The sequence below is a fragment of the Microcebus murinus genome, chromosome 6 (assembly GCF_040939455.1).
Source record: "Microcebus murinus isolate Inina chromosome 6, M.murinus_Inina_mat1.0, whole genome shotgun sequence".
Classification (NCBI taxonomy): Eukaryota; Metazoa; Chordata; class Mammalia; order Primates; family Cheirogaleidae; genus Microcebus; species Microcebus murinus.
In genome coordinates, this window is record NC_134109.1 from 98,827,164 (window position 1) to 98,847,844 (window position 20,681).

Below are 20,681 nucleotides of genomic sequence, written 5' to 3' on the forward strand. Positions count from 1 at the left end.
GCCCTACAAAAATAACAGTAAAGAGTTATTATTATTCAAGTCCTCACCCCGTGTTAGATGCTGCTGGGGGTGGGTGCTGTCCTGTTTCCCTTCACAACTGCGGTATGTGAGACAAGATTCATTTGTGCTTCCCCATTTCACAGATAAGCAAACTGAGGCTCCGGGAGCTTAAATTGCCCAGTACCATACAACTACAGTCATTAGTATTTTAGACACTTTATATAACATTTTGGAATAAGTGAATGTTTTAAGTAAGTGTGTAAGTTAACAAGGAAATATGTGGCACAGCCAGAATCCAAACTCAAGTTCACTGGGCATCACAATCCTGGCTCTTTCTCTGATACTAATCTGACACTTTTTCTAACAATAAGCATTCATGTGGCACTTTCAGCTTTTCCAGATGTTTTCAAGAATGCCTGTTCATTTGGCTGTCCCTCAGCCCTGGGAGGTGGGCGGGGCAGGTTCTGTCCTATTTGGTGGGGAAGAGAACAAAGGCCATGAAGGTTAGTGGGCTCACCCGGAGAGTCCAGTGGCCAGGAAAGGGCAGAGGTGGAAGCAAGGTCCCTGGTCCTTTCTACTGCCCACATGGTCGAGAGTGGGGCTGAGACAGGACCAGGATCCCGAGATCCCATCCTTCCTCTTACATTAGCCCTCTTAGCCCATGCAAAATGAGTGAAGCCAATCTCAACTTGTCCTTGGCAATAATACCACATCCCTACCACATGCTGTCCAGGTAGGGTTGTGTGGCCAAGCCTCTAGCTTCCAGGTACCTAGAAGACTGTTGTGTCACCTGACACTGACCCACCTGTCAGGGCAAAGCCCTGGGTTGATGAGAACACCAAGGGCCTTTGCAGCTGTTGCCTTACTTAGTCTCATCTCTCTGCATTCTGGTGCTGGTCTTCCTTGTAGCTGCCTAGCTGGAATTTTGTTCCTGATGCCCACTGGGCCAGCTGCACCATTGATTACTTATGGGTAATCAATGCCTCATGTCACCTCCAAGAAAGGGGCTGAGCAGCAGGGCATTGGGTGTGTTTTTATAGCATGGGGGTAGGTGCTATTAGAGCACTGTTGAAGATGTAGCTCAGTCACGTCTTCCCCTAGGTTTCAGATTTGTGACAGCTCAGAAGCAGGTCCCTTCTCCCTCCCACCCCAGGGGCATTTAGGAGGCACGCGCTTGTTCCAGTGCCCTGCAATTCCACATACAGAAAGCTCAGGCTCGGAGTTGTGCAGGAAGAACACGCAGTAAACACTGTTGGAGATCCTCAGCCTTTTCTAGGACAATGATTTTGCACCATGTTCTTCAGAACCCCGACTCACAGAGGAGCTTTGGAGGTTCTGCATATTTGCTTTGAGTGTCACTTTTTAAACTTAACTACTTTTAAAACTGTTAGGAAGACCAGCCCCAGCCCTGCCCTTGCTCTCAACCTTTCCACTCATGTAGGCAACAGAAAAAAATATTTGAGTGTGGTCCAGGCGGAAGGGGAACCGCTGGGGGGGTCCTGCACTCTGCCCCAGGCCACTGGGTGGTTTTCTGCAGATCTCAGGCTGATGCTGCCTCCGCCCCGCCCTGCCTGCAGTGGTCAGGAGCTGGGAGAAAACTCCTGTTTGCTTTATTTATTCACATAGCAGGATTTTCTCAACACTGTGCAACCAAAGCAAAAGACAGAAACGACTTGCTGGCTGAGGCTGTGACTGACCTTCATAACCTCGTCTGTAAAACTCTGGTTCATTCGGTCCCATTGTTAACTTTTTTATTGAGCCAAGGCTATAAATTTCAACTCAAAGGAAGAACATACTAATAATACATTATTTCTATCTATTTTTTACATGTTGAGGTTCCACAAGAGATTTTATTTGGGGCAGGGAGGAAGTGTCCTACTAAGTAGAAAAATCAAAGCAGTTAGGAAAACATTTATCTACTGGCTAGAGCTCTGTGCTCAGGATTAAATACCTGGATTCTCATCTAGTTTTGCCAGGGCCCAGCTGTGTGATCCTGGGCAAATCACATCACTTCTCTGGGCCTCAGTCTGTTCATCTGTAAAATGAGAAGGTTGCATTGGTAAGGTCTTTTTTTTGCTTTAAAATTCTATGAATGTTTCTCCCTCCATTTCCTCCATACCTGGCTTTTCCAGCAGTACTTTATTACTTAGAGATTTGTGGTTATCACTGACTTCAGCGTCCTTGAGTACTTAGGGTTAAGGTGTGTGGATCTAGAAAGCTTCAAACACCAAGTTGAGTTAATGTAGCACCTCCCTGGGTCAGCTTGACCTTGTTTTTAACCCAACAAATATGTCCAGCAAACAGGTATATTTAAACAGCATTACAGCTGCGTGGGCTGAATTAGAGTGCTTTTCCCCCCTCCTCAGTGGCAGCCTTACTGCTGCACCAGTCCAGACTTGTTTGCAGAGCCGCCCTATTGAACAATTCAGGCCAGCTCTGAATGACTTCGGCATTCTCCAAAGTCACCCTTCCTTACATTCTAACAAGATTGTGTCAGAAGATAGTGTCCAAGTGGCCAAAATCTCCCGTGTTTTATTTCACAGTACCTGAGATCTTTTAGTAAACATTCTTGACAGATGCTAGAAGGATAAGCCATAGCTTCTAGCTATTGTGGATTCTTGAAAATAACACTGACTCATGCATAAAAGTTTTGCTTTGTTTTAGGTGCTTATCTGGGCTGGAGGGCAGGTTATATATGGCATCTGTATTGATCAGAACAAAATGAAAATTGATGTGAAACAGGATCAGAGGAGTGCAAACTTTGGGGGTAGGGAGAGGGGGGTATTCCACCTCAAAGGAGAGAGCTGCCAGCTTACCCATAGTGGGGCTCACTGGGCTTCTCTTAGGCCAAGTACCTTTTATAAGCACACAACCCAGGGGTCATTAAAAGCATGTGTGTCTGCTGAGCTTTTAGCTCTAAAAATGTACCCTTTTTAAGGGAAGGAAGCCTGGGCTCAGTGTGGTCACTGCCCAGGTGGTGCAGCTGAGGAAGGGGGTGTTCTGGTTGGTGAACATCAGTTTTGCAAGAATCCGAATACTTTACACTTAATACTACAGCTACATTTTGAACTTTCTAATTAGCCTCCAGGGCTGTTGTGAGGAATAAATGAAATGCATTACCTGCTCGGAAAAGACCTTGACACACACACACGGGGGCTCAATAAGTGCTTGTTGAATGAATAACAGAATTATCCCTCAGAGTTGAGTTCATCTAATTAACATCCTTATCTGGTGGCTTGAGAGGCAGATAAGCTAGAAACCAGAAAAGCTACAAATACCAGGAAGGCCGTGTGCTAGGACCCGAATTACAGGCTTGCTTAATGGGGACCGTTGGCATTTTATAGCCTCTAAAAAGGGAAGCAAAATCAACAGAATTCCATAGTTCACCAAACACAGCTTCCTAATAGGAGTGGAATTTTCCTAGCCGGGCCCCCATAGGACGCAGGAGTAATTTTCCGCATAGGGGAGACCTCGGTGGCAGGGTCCGTCACACTCCTCCTCCCCATCCCGGGCTTCCCCTGCAGATCGGCTTCCAGATTCGCACCCGCGTGCAGGACCTGGGCCACGGCTGCATCTTCCTGGTGCAGAAGGCGGGGGCCCTCCAGGTGTGCCCCACGGACAGCTACACCAAGAGGGAGCTGATCGAGTGCGCCCGCGCTGTCACCGAGAAGGTAGGGAGTGGCCCTCGGGTCACCCGTGACGGTCGGTCGGTGCCTGCCGCGGTCAGGGACAAAGCAGGAAACCGTGCGGAAGCTAGTCCCGCCGACCCGAGCCGTCTCATCCTCGCCTTCCCTCCCAACCCAGGCTCTCCCAGGGCTGGGGTATCCAGGAGCCATACACAGACACTGGGAATGTGAGGGTGCAAGAGGGACTGTCCCACCAAGGCCAGGCCCTGGCATCCCCGCCCTTAAAGGGCTCTCCTGTGGACAGACCGTGTCAAAACCCCCGTCAGCAGCCAGGAGCCTCTCCCTGCAGCCCCTGTGACACTTTACGTGCCCTGGTCTCCCTGCCCAGCCAGGCTCCTGGGTGCTAAGTGCTGAGTCGGAAGGACTGGAAATTCCTTTTCTGCAACCTCTGACCTCTGTACTTAACAGATGGGACAGTGATTGGGGGAGGGGGAGGGGACTTCCGCAGTTGCAGTGCACCTTTGTGGGGAAGCAGGAACTCTGACTACAGGCATTTATCCGTAGAGAGAGCCCCATCGTGTGTGAACAAGGCTCTAAGATCTTAGCTAAGTTACTTCGCCTTTCCTCGACTTGATGAGATAACAATATATAATACCTGGCTCATAGGATTGCGGAGAAAACGGCTTGGCACTGCGTCAGGTTCATAAACATTTTAATACACGCTAGCTACTGTTTTCTATAAAACTCTCTTTTCCTCCAAAACTTTTTTGCTTTTGGAGGAAAGAGTTTTGGAGTTTCCTCTAAAACTCTCTTTTCCCATGCGGTTTTCCCTGGTTAACCGTCCTACCCCGAACTCCCTGCAGTCTCCCCAGCTCGCAAATGCAAATCTTCTGCTGGGCTTGAGGCTCTGAGTCCTTTTCCAGGTCGGCTCCTCTGTGGGCCGCTCGAGGCACAGGGTGAAGCTCCCGAGCTTCAGTGGCTCTTCCCTCTCCCTTCACTTGGTCCGTGGCACACACAGCTCTGTGCTGCTGATAAACTTGGCAGCAAGACGGGAGGGGTGGGCGGGGGGCCCTGAGCTGGAAGCTTCTGCCACAGAGTCTGCTCTGTCCGTGGCCCCCGACCAAGGCCAAGCCGCGGCCCGGCCTTCTCCCGCAGCCCACAGGGCTGTCCGGCCTCCCCAGAGTAAGGAAATAAATCTCCAAGCTGAGGAAGGCATTTTCCCTCCCTTCAAAGCCTGCCCTTGTTACCGAAGTTACTCTTGCCGAGTTCCCCTGCAGACGACCCTGTAGCGGGAGGAGGGAGGAGGGGTCCAAGCTGCCCAGCATTTGCAAGCGTGGCCAGACGCCATCTCCCGGAGCTGGCCTCGGCCTTGCTGCCTCTCACAGAAGCAGGCCCCTGATTCAGGACACCTGGAGGAGGACCAAAGCAGAGAGGTGGCTGGTTCTTAGCAACTAGCCTTTGGGGCCATTTCTTGCCATGTGTCCCAGCCCTCCCGATCGCCTGCCCTCCCATCTCTGCCCAGCATGCCTCGTGTCTTTTTTTGCGTGCCCTGTGTGTGTGTATAGCGCACTGCCCACATGCCACCATGTGCTCCTGGACTAGTCTGCCCTGTGTCCTCAGCCCCTAGCGACTAGTAGGTGCTCAGGGGACACCTGCTGACTTGCACACTTTTCTAGAGGGTGAGGCACTGTTTTCCAGACTCTCTTCTTTCACTCTGGCTAAAGACTGCCTTATACCCCACCCCCTACAGACTTCCAGTTATACTTGTCTTGGGCTCTGTCACCCATGCTCCGAGAGTTCTTTCCAGAAACTAGATGCTTCATTCATTCCCGGGCCAGCTGTGTGCCAGTCTGACTCATCTTTTCCTGGTGGGGCTTAGTAGCATTTAAAGGAGGGTCAGGCAAGTGAGGAAGAGAAACAGTTCCTCGCACGCTGGCCTTGGAACGTGGCGGGTGCTCAAGAAACAGTCCCTGTGCCCCTCCTGTCCAGCCATGTCCACAACCTTTGCTGAGATCTGAGCGGCATAGAAGACAGAGTGTCTCACACTGAGCCTCTCACTGGTGTGTGACTCCCCTGCCCTGGTCCGCATGTTTTAAGCAGTACATGCACAGAACGTTTCCAGACTCTTCTTTGGGTCAGTCGTAGTCAGGGACGGCAGGTGTGTTCACACAGATTAATACGGAGGCTCCTGGCACCAAAGAGCCTCCAGCTGCTAGCCTGACACATACTGTTTCCGACATTCATGCAGTGGACCTTCTGGGGCCAGGGGCAGTGTTGTAGAATCCCGGGAGGCAGAGCTGTCTGGGGGGAGGTGTCCTGTGGCCTCTGAGCTGCCTCTTGCAGGGTGAGCAGGGCGGTGGCTGGAGAGGAGAGGGAGGGGCGTCGGAGGCAGAGTGCAGGGGCCCAGAGCGCAGAGGTGGGTGTGTTTGGGGACATCAGGAGCCGGCTGGTGCGGTTAGGAAGGAAGCTCGGCGCCTCTCCAAAGCCAGGGGAGACTTGGGAGACCAGGGGTGTGACGCGGTCAGGTGTCTCTAGGAGCAGTGGGGGTGTGCCAGAGGGGACGAGGTGGGGAGGTAGCAGTCCAGGGTTCCCAACACAGAAGGCACTGAGTGAACCCCTTAGCCGACTCACTGGCCCCTCCGGTCGCTGGAATTATCATTCGGTGGTGGATGGTGGCCCCCAGAGTGTGACAGGTGGAGAGGTCTCACACGCAGATGCCTTCCGGACTCCAGCCCCCCCCCCCCCCCAGCTCAACCCTGGAGAATTTCTGAGGCAGCAAGTGAAGGCGATGAGTGTTAGCAGTGGGCCATTGCTACTGTGAACCTAGTAACCGGGGATGGAATGGCCACACCTTCCACGGGGGCCTAATCCTTTACCCCTCTTTGTGTTTCCAGAGAGAGCACACTCTGAGTCACCTTTCCTCCATGTCCCGGCGTCCCCTCACATTCCCTTTCTGCCCACAGGTGTCCTTGGTGCTCTCGGCTCTCCAGGCTGGGAATAAGGGGACCCAGGCATGCATCACGGCCGCCACCGCCGTGTGTGGGATCATCGCCGACCTGGACACCACCATCATGTTTGCGACGGCAGGGACGCTGAACGCCGAGAACAGCGAGACCTTCGCAGACCACAGGTAGGTGGGGCCGGGGTGGGCGTGGGGGTCCTGGCCAGCCTGCCCCCCGAAACTCGCACTCAGCTTCGGAGGCACTGCCCGGGAGCCAGAAATGCAGTTATCTGTTTTGATTTCAACAAGATGCTCAAGTCGGGAAAGGGAACCACGTAATCAAAATAAGCCCCTTTTGCCAGCTATAAACATGGAGTCGTGTTTGGGCTGTGCCTCTGGCAGCCCTAAATCCAGCAGAGGACGACGGCTGTTTGATCTTTCACTTCCTGAGTCAGAGGGCTGTTCCTGTGACTGCTCGCTGACCCTGGACGGACTAGGAGTGGCAGAAGCAGGCGTGTTTAGGGTCTGCCGTGTTTGGGGGAGCGGGGCTCAAAGCCTGCTCTCTCTCTGCTGGGCTTGCACCAAGAACCAGCACTCAGAAGGCCAGGGCTGGAGACTCCCCATTTGCTGCTGTGAACCCTCAAACCCTCGCCATGGGTCGAGCACTTTTCTTTCTCTCTTCAGTCGGCGGGCTGTGCTGGGGAGGGGGTTCCCAGTGTTCTCTCGCCCCTTCCAGAGCCCAGCCCCTTGGGATGTCAGCACTGGACAAGGTACCCCAACCCGTGTGTGCTCACAGCTCGCCGTAGCTGTGAAGTGTTTTAAGGGATACAGAAGACACTGGAAAGAAGCTGGCCTGTGGTTTTTTTGTTTGTTTTTTGTTTTTTTTTGAGACAGAGTCTCACTGTGTTGGCTGGGCTAGAGTGCCATGGTGTCAGCCTAGCTCACAGCAACCTCAAACTCCTGGGCTCAAGCGATCCTGCTGCCTTAGCCTCCCGAGTAGCTGGGACTACAGGCATGTGCCACCATGCCCGGCTAATTTTTTCTGTATATTTTTAGCTGTCCAATTAACTTCTTTCTATTTTTAGTAGAGATGGGGTCTCACTCTTGCTTAGGCTGGTCTCGAACTCCTGAGCTCAAATGATCCACCTGCCTCGGGCTCCCAGAGTGCTAGGATTTACAGGCATGAGCCACTGCACCCGGCCTGACCTGTCGTTTAACTACAGACAGGGGACAGGAGCTAAGCTGCAGGGCCCAAATCCTTCATGGACGTTTTCGTATCCGTTGGCTATGTGGACACTGGTTGGCCCAATTTTGCACACATGGAAAGTGAGAGCCCCTGGTGGAATACATCCTCTCTCTTCTTCAAAGCCCTTTAACGAAAGGCCTCCTGTAAGAGATTTATTTTCTTCCTAACTGCAAGTAATCGGGTTTGGCCCTTTGTCTCACCCCTCCCCACCCCTTTCTTAGGGAGAACATCCTGAAGACGGCCAAGGCCTTGGTGGAAGACACGAAGCTGCTCGTGTCCGGGGCTGCGTCCACTCCAGACAAGCTGGCCCAGGCGGCCCAGTCCTCGGCGGCCACCATCACCCAGCTCGCCGAGGTGGTCAAGCTGGGAGCAGCCAGCCTGGGCTCCAATGACCCCGAGACCCAGGTACGGGCAGGGCCTGGGGGGTGCGTCCTCCTCGTCTTCCCACCCGTGCTGTACACGGGGCCGCAGAAGAGGCTGAGGCAGGGCGGGACCTCTTGAAGACAACAGTACGAGAGTTAGTGTGTCTGGTGTGAGGACGAGTAGGAAGCAGGTATCCAGGCAAGACGGTGGCACGGACCGTGGGAATGGAGACAAGCCGACAGACAGGAGGGGAATCTAGAAGGAAGACCCAGCCAGGCCTGGTGGAGGATTGAAGGCCGTGGGCCTGGGGAGCCAATGGGGGAGGAGTCTAGGAGGGTTCCACCTGCAGCCGTGGGTGGAATTACCTGGAGGGAGGGGGGAGGGAGGGTGGGGAGAGGAAAGCGAGTCTGTCTGGGCACTTCAGTCACGTGGGACACGCCAGAGACACACACACAGGCAGAACTCCTGAGTGGGCCAGAGCCTGCTTGGGCACAGGGCTGCAGGTTCAGGGACTGTTGCCATGAAGCTGGCGACAGCAGCCACAGGAGAGGAGAAGCATGGGGTAAGAGGAGACGGGGGTCAGGGCAGAGCCCTGAGGAAGCCAGCATCTAGGACCGTGTTGCACAGCAAATGGCAAAGTAGACTGAGAAGCCGCAGCAGCTGGTAGGAGGAAAAGCCGGGGCACAGTAGGAGGGAGTGTTCCAACCCATCAGACACGGCGGGTGTCAAGAAGGATGAAAGTCTGGGAAATGGCCATTGGCCTTAGAGCCATCGAGGCTGGACAGCAGCCAAATGAGGGTAGAGAAATGAACTCCGCCAGTGTAGACGACCCATGTGAGGGGTTGGCTCTGCGGGGGTGGGAGAGGAGCCAAAGCGTAGGGAAGGGCTCTGTGCCCCTGTGACCTCTGCTTCGGATTCAGTGACTTCAGTGACATTACCTGCCTTGCCTTCCCCTACAACCCAGACCATAGCTCCTCAAGGACAGTGGTTTACTCACCTTTGGTTTACCATGGCTTACTCACCTTTGGCACCATGGCTTACTCACCTTTGAAACCTGCACACCCAGCACAGCCCACACATAGTAGATACGCAACAGAGGGGTTCAGCTGTCGGTGAACTAGCAGCCAACCAGGGTCATCAATGAACAGATCCTGCCCGTTCCCAGAGTTCAACATTTAACCCTCAGTTCTGCCTTTTCCCGGCACCACCAAATGGTAGAAACTTCAGTTTTCACTGCTTAAACCACACTCAGCAAACTAGTCTGTTTGGACAAAACTGGATAGAAACCCCCTACCATTCAGTGCCCAGGCAGGCGGCAGGGACCAGCACGGTCCCTGCCTGGTGGCTTAACCTGAGACCACCAGCTCTGTCCCCTGGTGGCCTGACCCCTGGCGTCCGCCAGCGGAGCAGAACTCGGTGAGGACATTCCTCACGTTACTGTTGTACCCCTTCTGCCGGATTTCTTGCCGATAACATCACAGTTCAGATTGGCGGTCTTTTGGAATTCTAAGCATTTGCAGAAATCCCCGCCTGCAGTATTGTTTTTACCCCTGTGGAGGAAGGAGACGCATGAAAACACGTCCCAGAGTTGGGACCACGTATCAGAAGCACGCTCTCCCAGGTCTGCTCAACTTTAGGAGGAGTGACTTGGCCAGGGGAGACGTAAATCTTTTCACACAGAGAATTACATTGAGTTGCTGTCGAATCTTTTTTTTCTATAAAAAAAAAATGTTATGGTAATCTTCATCATGCACTAAAGTAGAGAAAAATCGTAAAATGAACTCCTGCATATCTGCCACTCAGCTTCAGTGATTGTCACCACTTGCCCTTCTTTTCCATTCAACCTCTCCCCCCCTACTTTTATTTTTTAATATTATTTTGTGATGGTAAGAACATTTTAACATGGGGTCTACCTTCTTAATGTATTCAGTATGCTGTACAGTATTGTAAACTGTAGACGTAGTGTTGTACAGCAGATCCCTAGAACTTACTCGTCTTGCGTAACAAATTTTATACTCATTGATTAGTAACCCCCCGTTTCCTCCTCCTCCCTCTATGGTGGCCATCATCCTGCTCTCCTGCTGTGAGTTTTGTGACTTCAGATGTCTCAGAGAAGTGGCATCGGGCAGTATTTGTCCTTCTGTGACTGGCTTATCTCACTAACCGTAGTGTCCTTGAGGCTTGTTCATATTGTCACAAATGGCAAGATGACCTCCTTTTTTAGAAGGAAATAAATAGTCCATTGGCTATGTACATGCAGTAAGTAATGTCCCGTTGTATGTCATTACTGTGTTTTCTTTGCCCGTTCATCCTGCGGTGGGCATTTCTGTGTCCACGATTCAGCCGCGGAGAACATGGCAGTGCTCAAATCTTGAGATCCTGATTTCGATTCTTTTGAATAAATACCCAGAAGAGGGATTGCTGGATCCATGGGGTAGTTCTACTTTCATTTTTTTTTTTTAGGAACCTCTGTACTGTTTGCCGCAGCGGCTGCACCATTCTCCATTCCCACTAGCAGTGCGAGGGCTTCGGTTTCCCCACGTCCTCACCAGCACTTGTCTTTTCTTGATACTGGCCCTCCTGACAGGTGTGAGATGATGTGTCTCTGTGGTTTTGATTTGCATTTCCCTGGCGATTAGTGACGTCGAGTTTCTTTGCACATACCTGTTGGCCATTTGTATGCCATCTTTGGAGAAATGTCTATTCAGGTCCTTTGCCCATGTTTTCAATGGGTTACATTTTTTTTTATTTTTTTTATTTTTTATTTTTTTTGCTATTGCTATAAGATTTTAACTCCCAAATTGTCTAAATATTCTGAAGCACCAGCTTCTAATGAGACCTCAATAATAAAAACATCCCTCGAGAAAATGTCCCAGCTTGCTCGTCATGGGTTGTCAAGTGACAGGACGGGACAGCGTGTCTGGATGTTGTGGATGCTGGCGGCAGACCTTTGCTTCCTGTGCCTCTGTGTCTTCTTGCTACCCCCCTTCCCCTCTGTGATCTCAGGATTCTGTCAAGGTTTGTCCTGTGGGTCCGGAAGGCTAGCTGTGGCTCCCTGTGACCCGAGGGTGAGGGGCACAGGTGGGAAGGCAGGGCATGGGAGGCAGGGGGCTGGACAACCGCAGCGGCGCTGTGCTTGCAGCTGTGTGGGGCTCTAGAGTCCCTTATACCTTTCCACACCCGTAATCCGGTTTATCCTCGCAGCAGTGTGGGGAGATGGGGCTGGCACTGCTCAAGCCACCGCAGGTGAGAAGCTGGAGCCGTGGAGTATAATGCAGTGTGGAGGTTACGTGGCCCTTTTGGATCACGGTGACCAGAATTTGAATCCCAGCTCTGCCACTCCAGGCTCTGGGAGCCTAGACGTTCGGATTTTGCAGTTTCCACTTGGAAAGGCGGCGCTGAGGATTAAACGAGATGATGTGTGTAGAGTGCTTGCCTTGGCGCCTGGAATGCTGCCCTCGATAAAGGGAAATTGCTGTTGTTATAGAAGTAGCTGCTGTTATTGGGGCTACTGGGCTGAGAACACTTAAATGCAGTGCCCAGTGTCGTGTAGTTCCTGTCCATGACTGGTGCTCCTGATTCCAAGTCCAGCACGCTGAAAGACAGTCTGGTCTTTGTGAAATCAGAAACACAAACGAGGATAACGCCCCACATGCAGGTTTTCGTGGGTGCACACCTGTGTGTTCACTCCACAGGTATTTCCTGAGCGCCTGCTGTGTGCCAGGGCCTGTTCTGAGCGTGCAGTAAACAGGAGTCCAGGCCAGGCCTCCTGGAGCTTGCGTCCAGGTTGGGGGAGAAAACAGATGAGTAAAAGTGAATAATGAGAAAGTAATTCCACACACTGATAAGTGCTGTAAATAAACAGCAGTCTCGCAGAGTTTCTGCCGTATTTGTGGGGTGAGTCTATAGATGGAGGGTCAGGAAAGGGCTCTGTGGACAAGACATATGAGCTTGCAGGTAGAAAGGATGGCGAGAGCTAAGGGCCTGAGCAGCACTAGTCGAGATTTCACATGAGGACGAGAGACCCATGCACCTATAGTTCACTCACTTAGTAAGGCAGAGAACCTCGCAGGCTGGAGGTGAGGTTGGGGTTTTGTTGTCAGTGTTTGGGGTGCCCGTTCACAGGTGAGGGGTGTGGCCTCTCTGGTGTCTGCTTAGCTGCCCTCATCTGTCTGCGGCAGCTTGTCTACCAAGTGGCCAGTTAGGAGATTTTAAACACGCTGTGCATTTAGACCCGAGTCCTCCATCTGGCCCAGCGCCAGCCTGCCCCATGGAGCTTTTGAAAGTCCAGATCCCTGGGTCAGAATCTCCAAGGGTGGCTTCCCAGGAGGTCAGGCCTGCTGCAGGCTTTAGAGCAGGCGTCCTCAAACTACGGCCTGTGGGCCACATGCTGCCCACCTAGGACATTTCTCGGGCCTGCCGGGTGTTTTTGCCGCCACTGCCTGTCCTGCTTAGCAGCCGACATGTCCTGGGCCCACAGTGCACACTCTCCAACGGTCTGAGGGATGGTGAACTGGCCCCCTGTTTAAAAAGTTTGAGGACCCCTGCTTTAGAGCTACAGATACAGAGACTTTTTCTTGTCCCCAGTGCCCCAGCCTGGCCTGGGGCTGTGCGCCTTGGGTGAGGTCAGCAGGTGGTGACTGCTAGGGGCCTGCTCACCTGGGCCGCGTGCTTTCTTTCAGGTGGTGTTGATCAACGCCATCAAAGACGTGGCCAAGGCCCTTTCTGATCTCATTGGTGCTACCAAGGGAGCTGCCAGCAAGCCTGCCGACGACCCCTCCATGTACCAGCTTAAAGGAGCTGCCAAGGTAGAGTGGGGCTCTGGGCGGGATTGAGCAGGCTCAGGAGTGCTGGGGGGAAGAGCACGTACAGGACATTGGGGGGACACGCACCCATGCTCCTTTCTCATTTAAAGCAAAGCGAAGAAGTGTCTTTGCTCATGGCGTTCCACCTAGAGCTAAAGGGGTAGGACTGGACAGTGAGCTGTCTGTTTTCTCTCTTCCCGTGCAGGTGATGGTGACCAATGTCACCTCCCTCCTCAAGACGGTAAAGGCGGTGGAGGACGAGGCCACCCGGGGCACCAGGGCACTTGAGGCCACGATCGAGTACATAAAGCAAGAGCTCACGGTAAGGAGCCGTTGCCACTTCCCTCAGGCACCAGTGTCCAACAGCTGACCCCAGCTCGGGCTCCTCTGAGACTTCGCACAATGAGGTTTTACCTAGAACACCCGAGCCAGGGAGGCCCACTCAACTGTCTGCAAGTAGCTTTGCATCATCGAGTATCCCTGTGTTACTGAGTTTCCCTAGGATCGATTTGTAATTATAGTCAAGGAATTAGTTGACATTATTGCCTAGGACTATTCAGGTTTAATTCCACTAAAATTGCAGTATGAAATCAAAATATTACAAAGGTTCCCGGCAAAGGGGAAGGTCACCATTGGCCTTCGCTCTGAGTTTAGATCGTATGTGCAGTGTGTAGCCGCTCTTGATTGGCGTTGCTATTGGCAACGGCTCACACTGCTGCCTGCGCACATGCGGGATTCGAAGTCTGAGGTTCGCTGTCGGAAAAGCATGAATGCCGTCACCTGAGACGCTTCCTTTAAGATCCAGCTCCCTTCCATTCGAGTCATCGGTCTGAGACAAACTGACCCTGTTCTTTGCTGCCTTGTCCCAGCGCTGTGGAGTGAGGACATCCTGCAGTTACCGTGATACGAGTGTGAGCTCCTGTTCTTGTCATCCCGGGATGGTCGAGGATTGACTATTCCTAATCGCTACAGATAGAAATATGCTTGAAATGAGTAGTTCCAAACTGAGATTTTCTTGTCATGGGAGGTCTGTTCACAGATACAACTTTCTGAGGAGAGGGGTCCCTGCCCTTGCTGCTGGTGCCCTGTACCTTTAAAGGGCCACCTGCAAAGGTGACCTCAGGGCCAGCACCAGAAACAAAACAGGAGAGCACTTCCACTGGGCTCTGGGGACAGCACCCGAGGTTCCCTTGTCATGTCTGCAGTGAATCCGGCCTTGGTGGTCGTGTGCTCAGTTCATACTGCAAAGTAGAAACTAGAAAAATGCGGAAGCAAGTAAAAAACCAGTGCTGCCTGGCTGCACCGGCTGGGTGTTTCCTGCCCGGGGTCTGCACCCGGGTTCTGACACACATGGACAGGCCTAATGGTGGCCCCGGAAGAGATCTGAAATTCGAAGCTATCGTGGGATATTACAGAAGTGCTGTTGTTCTAAGTGTACCATTGTGATTTAAAATTCCCCCAGAGTCTGGGTTTCCATGGAGCGTGTGTGCCAGGAAGGCCACGTTAGTGTGGACTTGACATGTGGCCTCAGTTCCACTGCAGCGTTCAAGGGCGGAGCTGGGATTCAAGGTCCTGGGCTGTTTGATCACAGCTGCCCATCTTGCAGGGGCAGTGACGTTTGGCACTGGGTGGCATCCCGAGGGGACACTGACTGGGTCCTCCCTTCTGCCTCAGGGAAGCCTTCCCTGCTGGAATGTGGTTGCCTGAGATGGGGTCCTCACGTGCAGGGACAGGTGCACTTCGGCGCACGGCCAGGGCGCCACCACTCACATTAGACGATACGGAGGGGCTAGAAGCAGAGACAGCTGACTTGACTGACAGGTGGAACTCTAAAGTGAGATATTGATTTACCACGGTTAATTTATTTCAGCTGCTCTAAAGGGTGGGGGAGTCATCATTAAATAATTCACAGTGTCACCGTGGCGCACTCGTCCTGAACACCTCTGTGCAATTGCGCAGTTATATTTGTAAGGCAGGCTAAGAATAGAAGGAACGGAGGCTTCGTCTCACCCAGCCACTCACCCTTTAGAGACAGAGGGGTGAGTCCAGAGTGATACATCCAGGTCAGCCCTGCCCGGAAACCAGCACCGGGACTGCAGAATCTCTGGAAACTGCCGGAGCACCAGCAGGTGTAGAGGAAGAGAACTAGGAGGCCGCACACGGACCTCCTCCCCCCCCCACCCCGGGTGGGCCGTGTACACACTGGGAGTCAGTCTGTGCAGACCAGTCCATGAGCGCCACAAACGAGCTCATCGCATTGTCCCCATGAATGCCACGTGGAGGTGTGAGAGATTTTTCCGAGCTGGGATTTTGAAAGCAAGAATGCTATTACTGTGCTCAAATGAAATTTCTAATTTCCTGCCGTTTGACATTTTCCCTCCCGTTGCTGGCTTGGTTTTCAGACGTGGAGCGACAGCCTGGTCGGAGAAGAATAAATTCTTTTTGTCTTTTCCTTTTTTTGATTTTTTTTTCCACCTCTCTCTGTTTCTGACTCCTAGGTATTCCAGTCAAAAGAGGTACCTGAAAAGACATCGTCACCTGAAGAATCCATCCGGATGACGAAAGGCATCACCATGGCAACAGCCAAGGCCGTGGCGGCTGGGAACTCGTGTAGACAGGAGGACGTGATTGCCACCGCCAATCTGAGCCGGAAAGCCGTGTCAGATATGCTGACGGCTTGCAAGGTAAAGGCCTTGGCGTCTTGCAGGACGGGTGGATCGTTCTCTAGGGTGACCGAGGGGCCTGCCGTCTGGAGAAGGGACGGGCTGGCGTGTGCAGGATGGAGCGGTGGGATACCTTAGACTTTGTCATAAAATGCACGTTGAGGACAGCAGAGGAGGCATGTATGGGGGGATGGAGGCGGCCCTGCTGGCCCAAGCTTCCGCCTTCTTTTCAGATCTTCCTAAACAGGCGGGGAGCCTTCCTACAGCGTGTGTGGCGGGGGCCACTCTCAGAGTAGTAAGCGGGGACTGTGACACTTTGTCCGGGTCCCCCTTCTTCCTCCCGGCCCCCCTCCTGCCTCCTGTTGTAGGTCGCCGCTGTGCACGCGGAGAGGTGTTGCCGTCCCTGGGGACAGAGTGAGTTAGAGAAAGACAGCAGGACGTGGGGAACCACCTTCTTGCTGCCTGTGCCAGGCGGCTTGGAGAAACTCTTCTGCTCCTTGGGCAGATCATGACCACCGCAGCTGCCCCAGCCCGTGCTTGGTGGGGGAGCCAGGGAGACCTGAGCCCCACAGCCTTGGCGTGCTTTTATCTGTCGAGACAGTGGCCCATGAGAGCCCCCACATTGCCCAATATCCCACTGAGCACCCTGCGACCATCACCCTTCTAGCACTGCCTTGCCCTGGGGACTCTGGCTTCCACTCGGGGCTTGGTGGCGGGTGAGGGTGGGGACACGCCACGGAAGTCAAAGACCAGCTTTTCCAGCTTGGGGCCTGAGGGAGCAGAGCCACTCTCTTTGGTGAAGGGAGTTCTGCTGGGGCTGCTGCTGCAAGGTCCCCCTCTTATGGCTTCTTGGGGTTCCTCAGAAGGGGTCGGGTGATCCAGAAGGGAACAGGGTTAGGTGGGGGCACTGGAGGAATGTGTGTGCAAGGCCTAGCCAGGGAGCCAGCACCACATTTAGGGGAGGGAGAGGAAGGGCTGGAAAGATAAGGGTGGGCAAAGGTAGGACCACTTCCATGAAGGACAGTGGATGCTAGGTCAGGGAGTTGGGACTCCCTCCTAAGGCCGCAAGTATGTGCCATTTTTATGTACTCAGTAGAATCTTCCCATCAGGAGTGATAACTTCCGAGGGGGTTACAGTCACCGTCAGAGAGTAGCATATACTTGGCAAGATGTGGTCCAGGTGCACACAGGACACCTCATAGATTTCAAAGGGCCATCGTATACTGTCATTTGATCCCAGGTGAGAAGGACGAAAAGGATTTTTCCAGTTTGTTGGGTGATGAAATGGGTTCAGGGAGATGACGTGGCCTGACCAAGGTCACACAGCTATTTACTGTCAGAACCAGAATGCAAACCAGCTCTTGTGATTCCACGGCCAGCCTCTGTCTGCTGCCTGGGCATCTCAGCCCTAATGCTCACAGTTGCTGTGGTGGATGAGTGACAGACACCTTTGTCCCCATGTTACAGACGTGGAAAGGGGAAGCTGAATGGAAGAAAGACCATGATTAAAGGGAATGCAACTCAGATTTTTAAGTTGCTTTTAAGATGGTCCCCGGTTTTCCAGGGAAGGGGTCAGGCAGAGAAGTGTGGGTGCTGTCTGCCCCTTCTCACCTCCTCTGTTATCCCGCCCTGGGTCAGACCATCTTGGCTGTGCAGGACAAAACAGCAGCCGGAACTCTGAAGCCTGTCTGTTGGCTGCCCACTCCAAAACCAGAGTTGCAGCAGGTGTCACTGCTGTGAGCCCTGAGATTCCTATTAGGATGGGACTTACCTAGCAGACTTACTGATATTTACATTTCCTTTGGTTTCCTGTATACCTCACCCCTTTGAAAAAGGAAATGAGGCAGCCAGCCAGAAAGCATGTGCATGCAGCACGGCATGTACAGAAAACCAGGGGCGTTGGGTGAGAGGGTCCAGAAGGAAGCCTTATGTGCCCAGCAGAAGGGCCAAGTTCCCCTGTTTGGGCACTGCATTTGGGCTGAGCAGGGTAAGCGTGGAGGTACGTTACGTACTGACTCATCTTCTCAGAATGGGAATGTTACACCAATTCCTTAGGCAGAGAGAAAGACTTTCCTAAACCCTAAGTTGACTCTTATGTGTATTTCTTTCTGGGTTTACTTTCATGCATGTGTTTATGTTAGATACAGTTTGATATCTACTATTATAATTAATGTTATGTGGCTGTTTCTGTGTTGCTATGAGTCAGTTAGCACTGACCTTTTTTTTTTTTTTTTTTTTTTTTGAGACAGAGTCTCACTTTGTTGCCCGGACTAGAGTGCCGTGGCATCAACCTAGCTCACAGCAACCTCAATCTCCTGGGCTTAAGCAATCCTTCTGCCTCAGCCTCCCAAGTAGCTGGGACTACAAGCATGTGCCACCATGCCTGGCTAAATTTTTCTATATATTTTTAGTTGGCCAATTAATTTGTTTCTATTATTTAGCAGAGACGGGGTCTCATTCTTGCTCAGGCTGGTTTCGAACTCCTGACCTTGAGCGATCCACCCACCTCAGCCTCCCAGAGTGCTAGCATTACAGACGTAAGCCATCACTGACTTTTTAATGACTACAAAATACTCTCTTAACGAACATTATCTTTCCCCTATTATCAGAGATTTAGGTTGTCTGCATTTTTTTTTCAGTCACAAACTTTATTGCAATGAATGTCTTTGAATAGATCTGTTTTTCCTGTGCCTTAGATTGTTGCCTCAGGCAAGACTCGGAGGCGTAGAATCAGTGTGTCTAATGTGTGAGATGTTAAGTATTGCCAGATTGCTCTTCTGGAGGCTTCCACCAAGTCACAGGGCTTTCTGCAGTGGGCAGGAACCTCACCTCAGCTCCACCTTTCCCACAACTCCTTGTGAGGGCCTTGCACAGAACCTACTGGAAGTGCTGTTGGCTGTGTCCTCCATGGTGGCGTCTCGTCAAGCAGACACGGGCTCTGTGCTCCCGGTTGGAGGCACAGGGTACCAGGGTGAATAAAGAGTGGTAGTGCTTAGTAGCATGGCTCTGGGTTCCCGCCTCTGAGCCCATTAGTCCTCAGAGGAGTAAAACTTGGCCCGTAAATGGCATGCTGGCCACAAGGACTAGCCCCGCTCCTTCCGGGGTGGGGAGGTCGCGGAGAGCCTGCAGGTGGCCCACCAGCACCTTGGTTCCCAGGGAGGAGATGAGTGGAGGAAACATGGTGGCTGGGCAGCATTCACCTTAGGCTGAAGCCTTGACCTTTTCTCCCAGTGTGTGGTTTGCATTTGATTAGTGCCTTATGTGTCCAGAGTTTTCTATTTCTTGTATTTCTATAAGCTCCTCAAGTTCTTTCCAGAGTGAAGCTATGAAAGGAAGAATGGGTAGCGTTGCCAGTTTTGGCAAATAAAAAAAACCAAGAGTGTCTGATACTTGTGCTAAAAAAAATTTTTCATTGTGTGTCTGAAATTCAAATTTGGGCGTGTTTTATCTGGCAACCCTGTGAATGGGTATGCCATCGGAAATGACACGTCACGAATGACGCCAGTTGGCAGGTCACAAGTGTGAGGGAAAAAGCGTACGATGTTTTGTCAAGCGCGTGCTCGGGTTTGCTTGTCTCGGACTGTGTATAGTGTGAAATGAGTTACGGTGGCCCTGAGAGCCCTGGGGAGCTCACTATCTGAAGTTTCCCAGGAGCCAGGGGACCCTGCTCCAAGAGACCTCACTGCAGCCGCAGCGCAGGCAGGCGGCAGGGTGAGGACCTGGGCTTAATTAGCCTGTGAACAGAGAGGGGTCTTCAGGACTCCTCACACTGGCTGGAGAGAGGCCAGGCTGACCCCGGGTCAGTATGTCTCCTGCCGTAAGCCCTAATCATGAATCATTCCTGGACTTTGAGTGCATGTGGAATTTTTCGCATTTCAGACAAATGGAGGGGGGTGTGGGAAAGGGAAGAACCAGTGACCATATTCAGTTGTTTCTAGCATCTGGCCCCAGGGCGCCAGCAAAGTCAACACACACAGTGTCAGAACATACTGTGGGCGGGGAGGGGGAGGGGAGGCAGGAGAACACGGGGGAGGGACACCTCTTCTTTCTGTCCAGGGAGTCAGGGAAGGTTTTCAAGAGGTCACCGGGGCTAAAGCCTCCTGCCGCTGGGTCGGGGCTGCCCAACACTGCTGGGTAGGGGACTCGTCAGCTGGCTCTTCGTGTTTTAAGAGGTCAACGTTCCTTTCTTTCTCCAGCAAGCCTCCTTCCACCCTGAGGTCAGTGAGGAGGTGCGGACCAGAGCCCTGCGGTATGGGACGGAGTGCACCCTCGGCTACTTGGATCTTCTCGAGCACGTCTTGGTGGTGAGGAGGCGCGTTGGGTGGGGTGGGGCGGGGGGTAGCTGGGTGTCACTCCAGCGGCCCTGGCTGATGTGACTGCAGGCAGACCATCCTTTCCTTGGCAAAAACCCTCTTGGAGCAGTGTCCAGGCACCACCTGTGAGGCCGGGACTGGACTGAGCCCAAAGGTCTCCCTCCATGCACTGATCCAGCGCACAGGGCTCAAAGTGCAGCCTGCAGAGAGCTGCAGTTAGAGTGCATGAGGGCCGGGTTCTCCCCTGCATGTGAGAGGAGAGAGAGGGATGGGCAGAGTGAGGCACGAAGCAGGTGGGTGGCCAGCACCACACCTGAGAAAGTGTCAGGAGGTCTTGCTATGAAAACCCCAGTGCATCCTGGGAGGACGTGGAAAGCTTCCGTCAAAGCCACGCCAGCCTCCATGGCAAGCTAGGGAGGACCAGTGTCATTGCTACAAGTGACCGACTAAGTTCTCGAAACTTCCTCCCGTCCGTGAACGAATGGCTTAGGCTACCTTGGGAATGACTCCCCACAGGTGTGCCCAGCACAGGGCTGGGTCAAAAAAGCAGAAATGAAGATGCCAGGCAGGGGCTGTGGTGCTCATGGCTGGTGGACTGTCCCCGGGGGAGCCTTGGGTCTGTGCAGACTCCCAGTGCTAGGGTAGTTTTCCCCCACAGACCCTAGGGACCAAACCACGGAGAACCAAAAATACGTGCAGCGTGCCTGTGTCTCTGTCGAGCCTT

The 20,681-nt window shown here is 52.8% G+C and overlaps 1 protein-coding gene across 2 annotated transcripts in view; it reads left to right on the forward strand.

The window, feature by feature from the left end:
- TLN2 (talin 2) overlaps window positions 1-20,681 on the forward strand; it is a 406,920-nt gene that overhangs the window by 353,534 nt on the left and 32,705 nt on the right. For both annotated transcript variants that reach the window (XM_020286036.2, XM_076004441.1), the window contains exons 46-52: window positions 3,525-3,671; window positions 6,590-6,756; window positions 8,035-8,218; window positions 12,859-12,984; window positions 13,187-13,303; window positions 15,480-15,665; window positions 19,841-19,948. In XM_020286036.2, coding sequence (XP_020141625.1) covers window positions 3,525-3,671; window positions 6,590-6,756; window positions 8,035-8,218; window positions 12,859-12,984; window positions 13,187-13,303; window positions 15,480-15,665; window positions 19,841-19,948 — 1,035 coding nt within the window. The remainder of the gene's footprint in view (window positions 1-3,524; window positions 3,672-6,589; window positions 6,757-8,034; window positions 8,219-12,858; window positions 12,985-13,186; window positions 13,304-15,479; window positions 15,666-19,840; window positions 19,949-20,681) is intronic.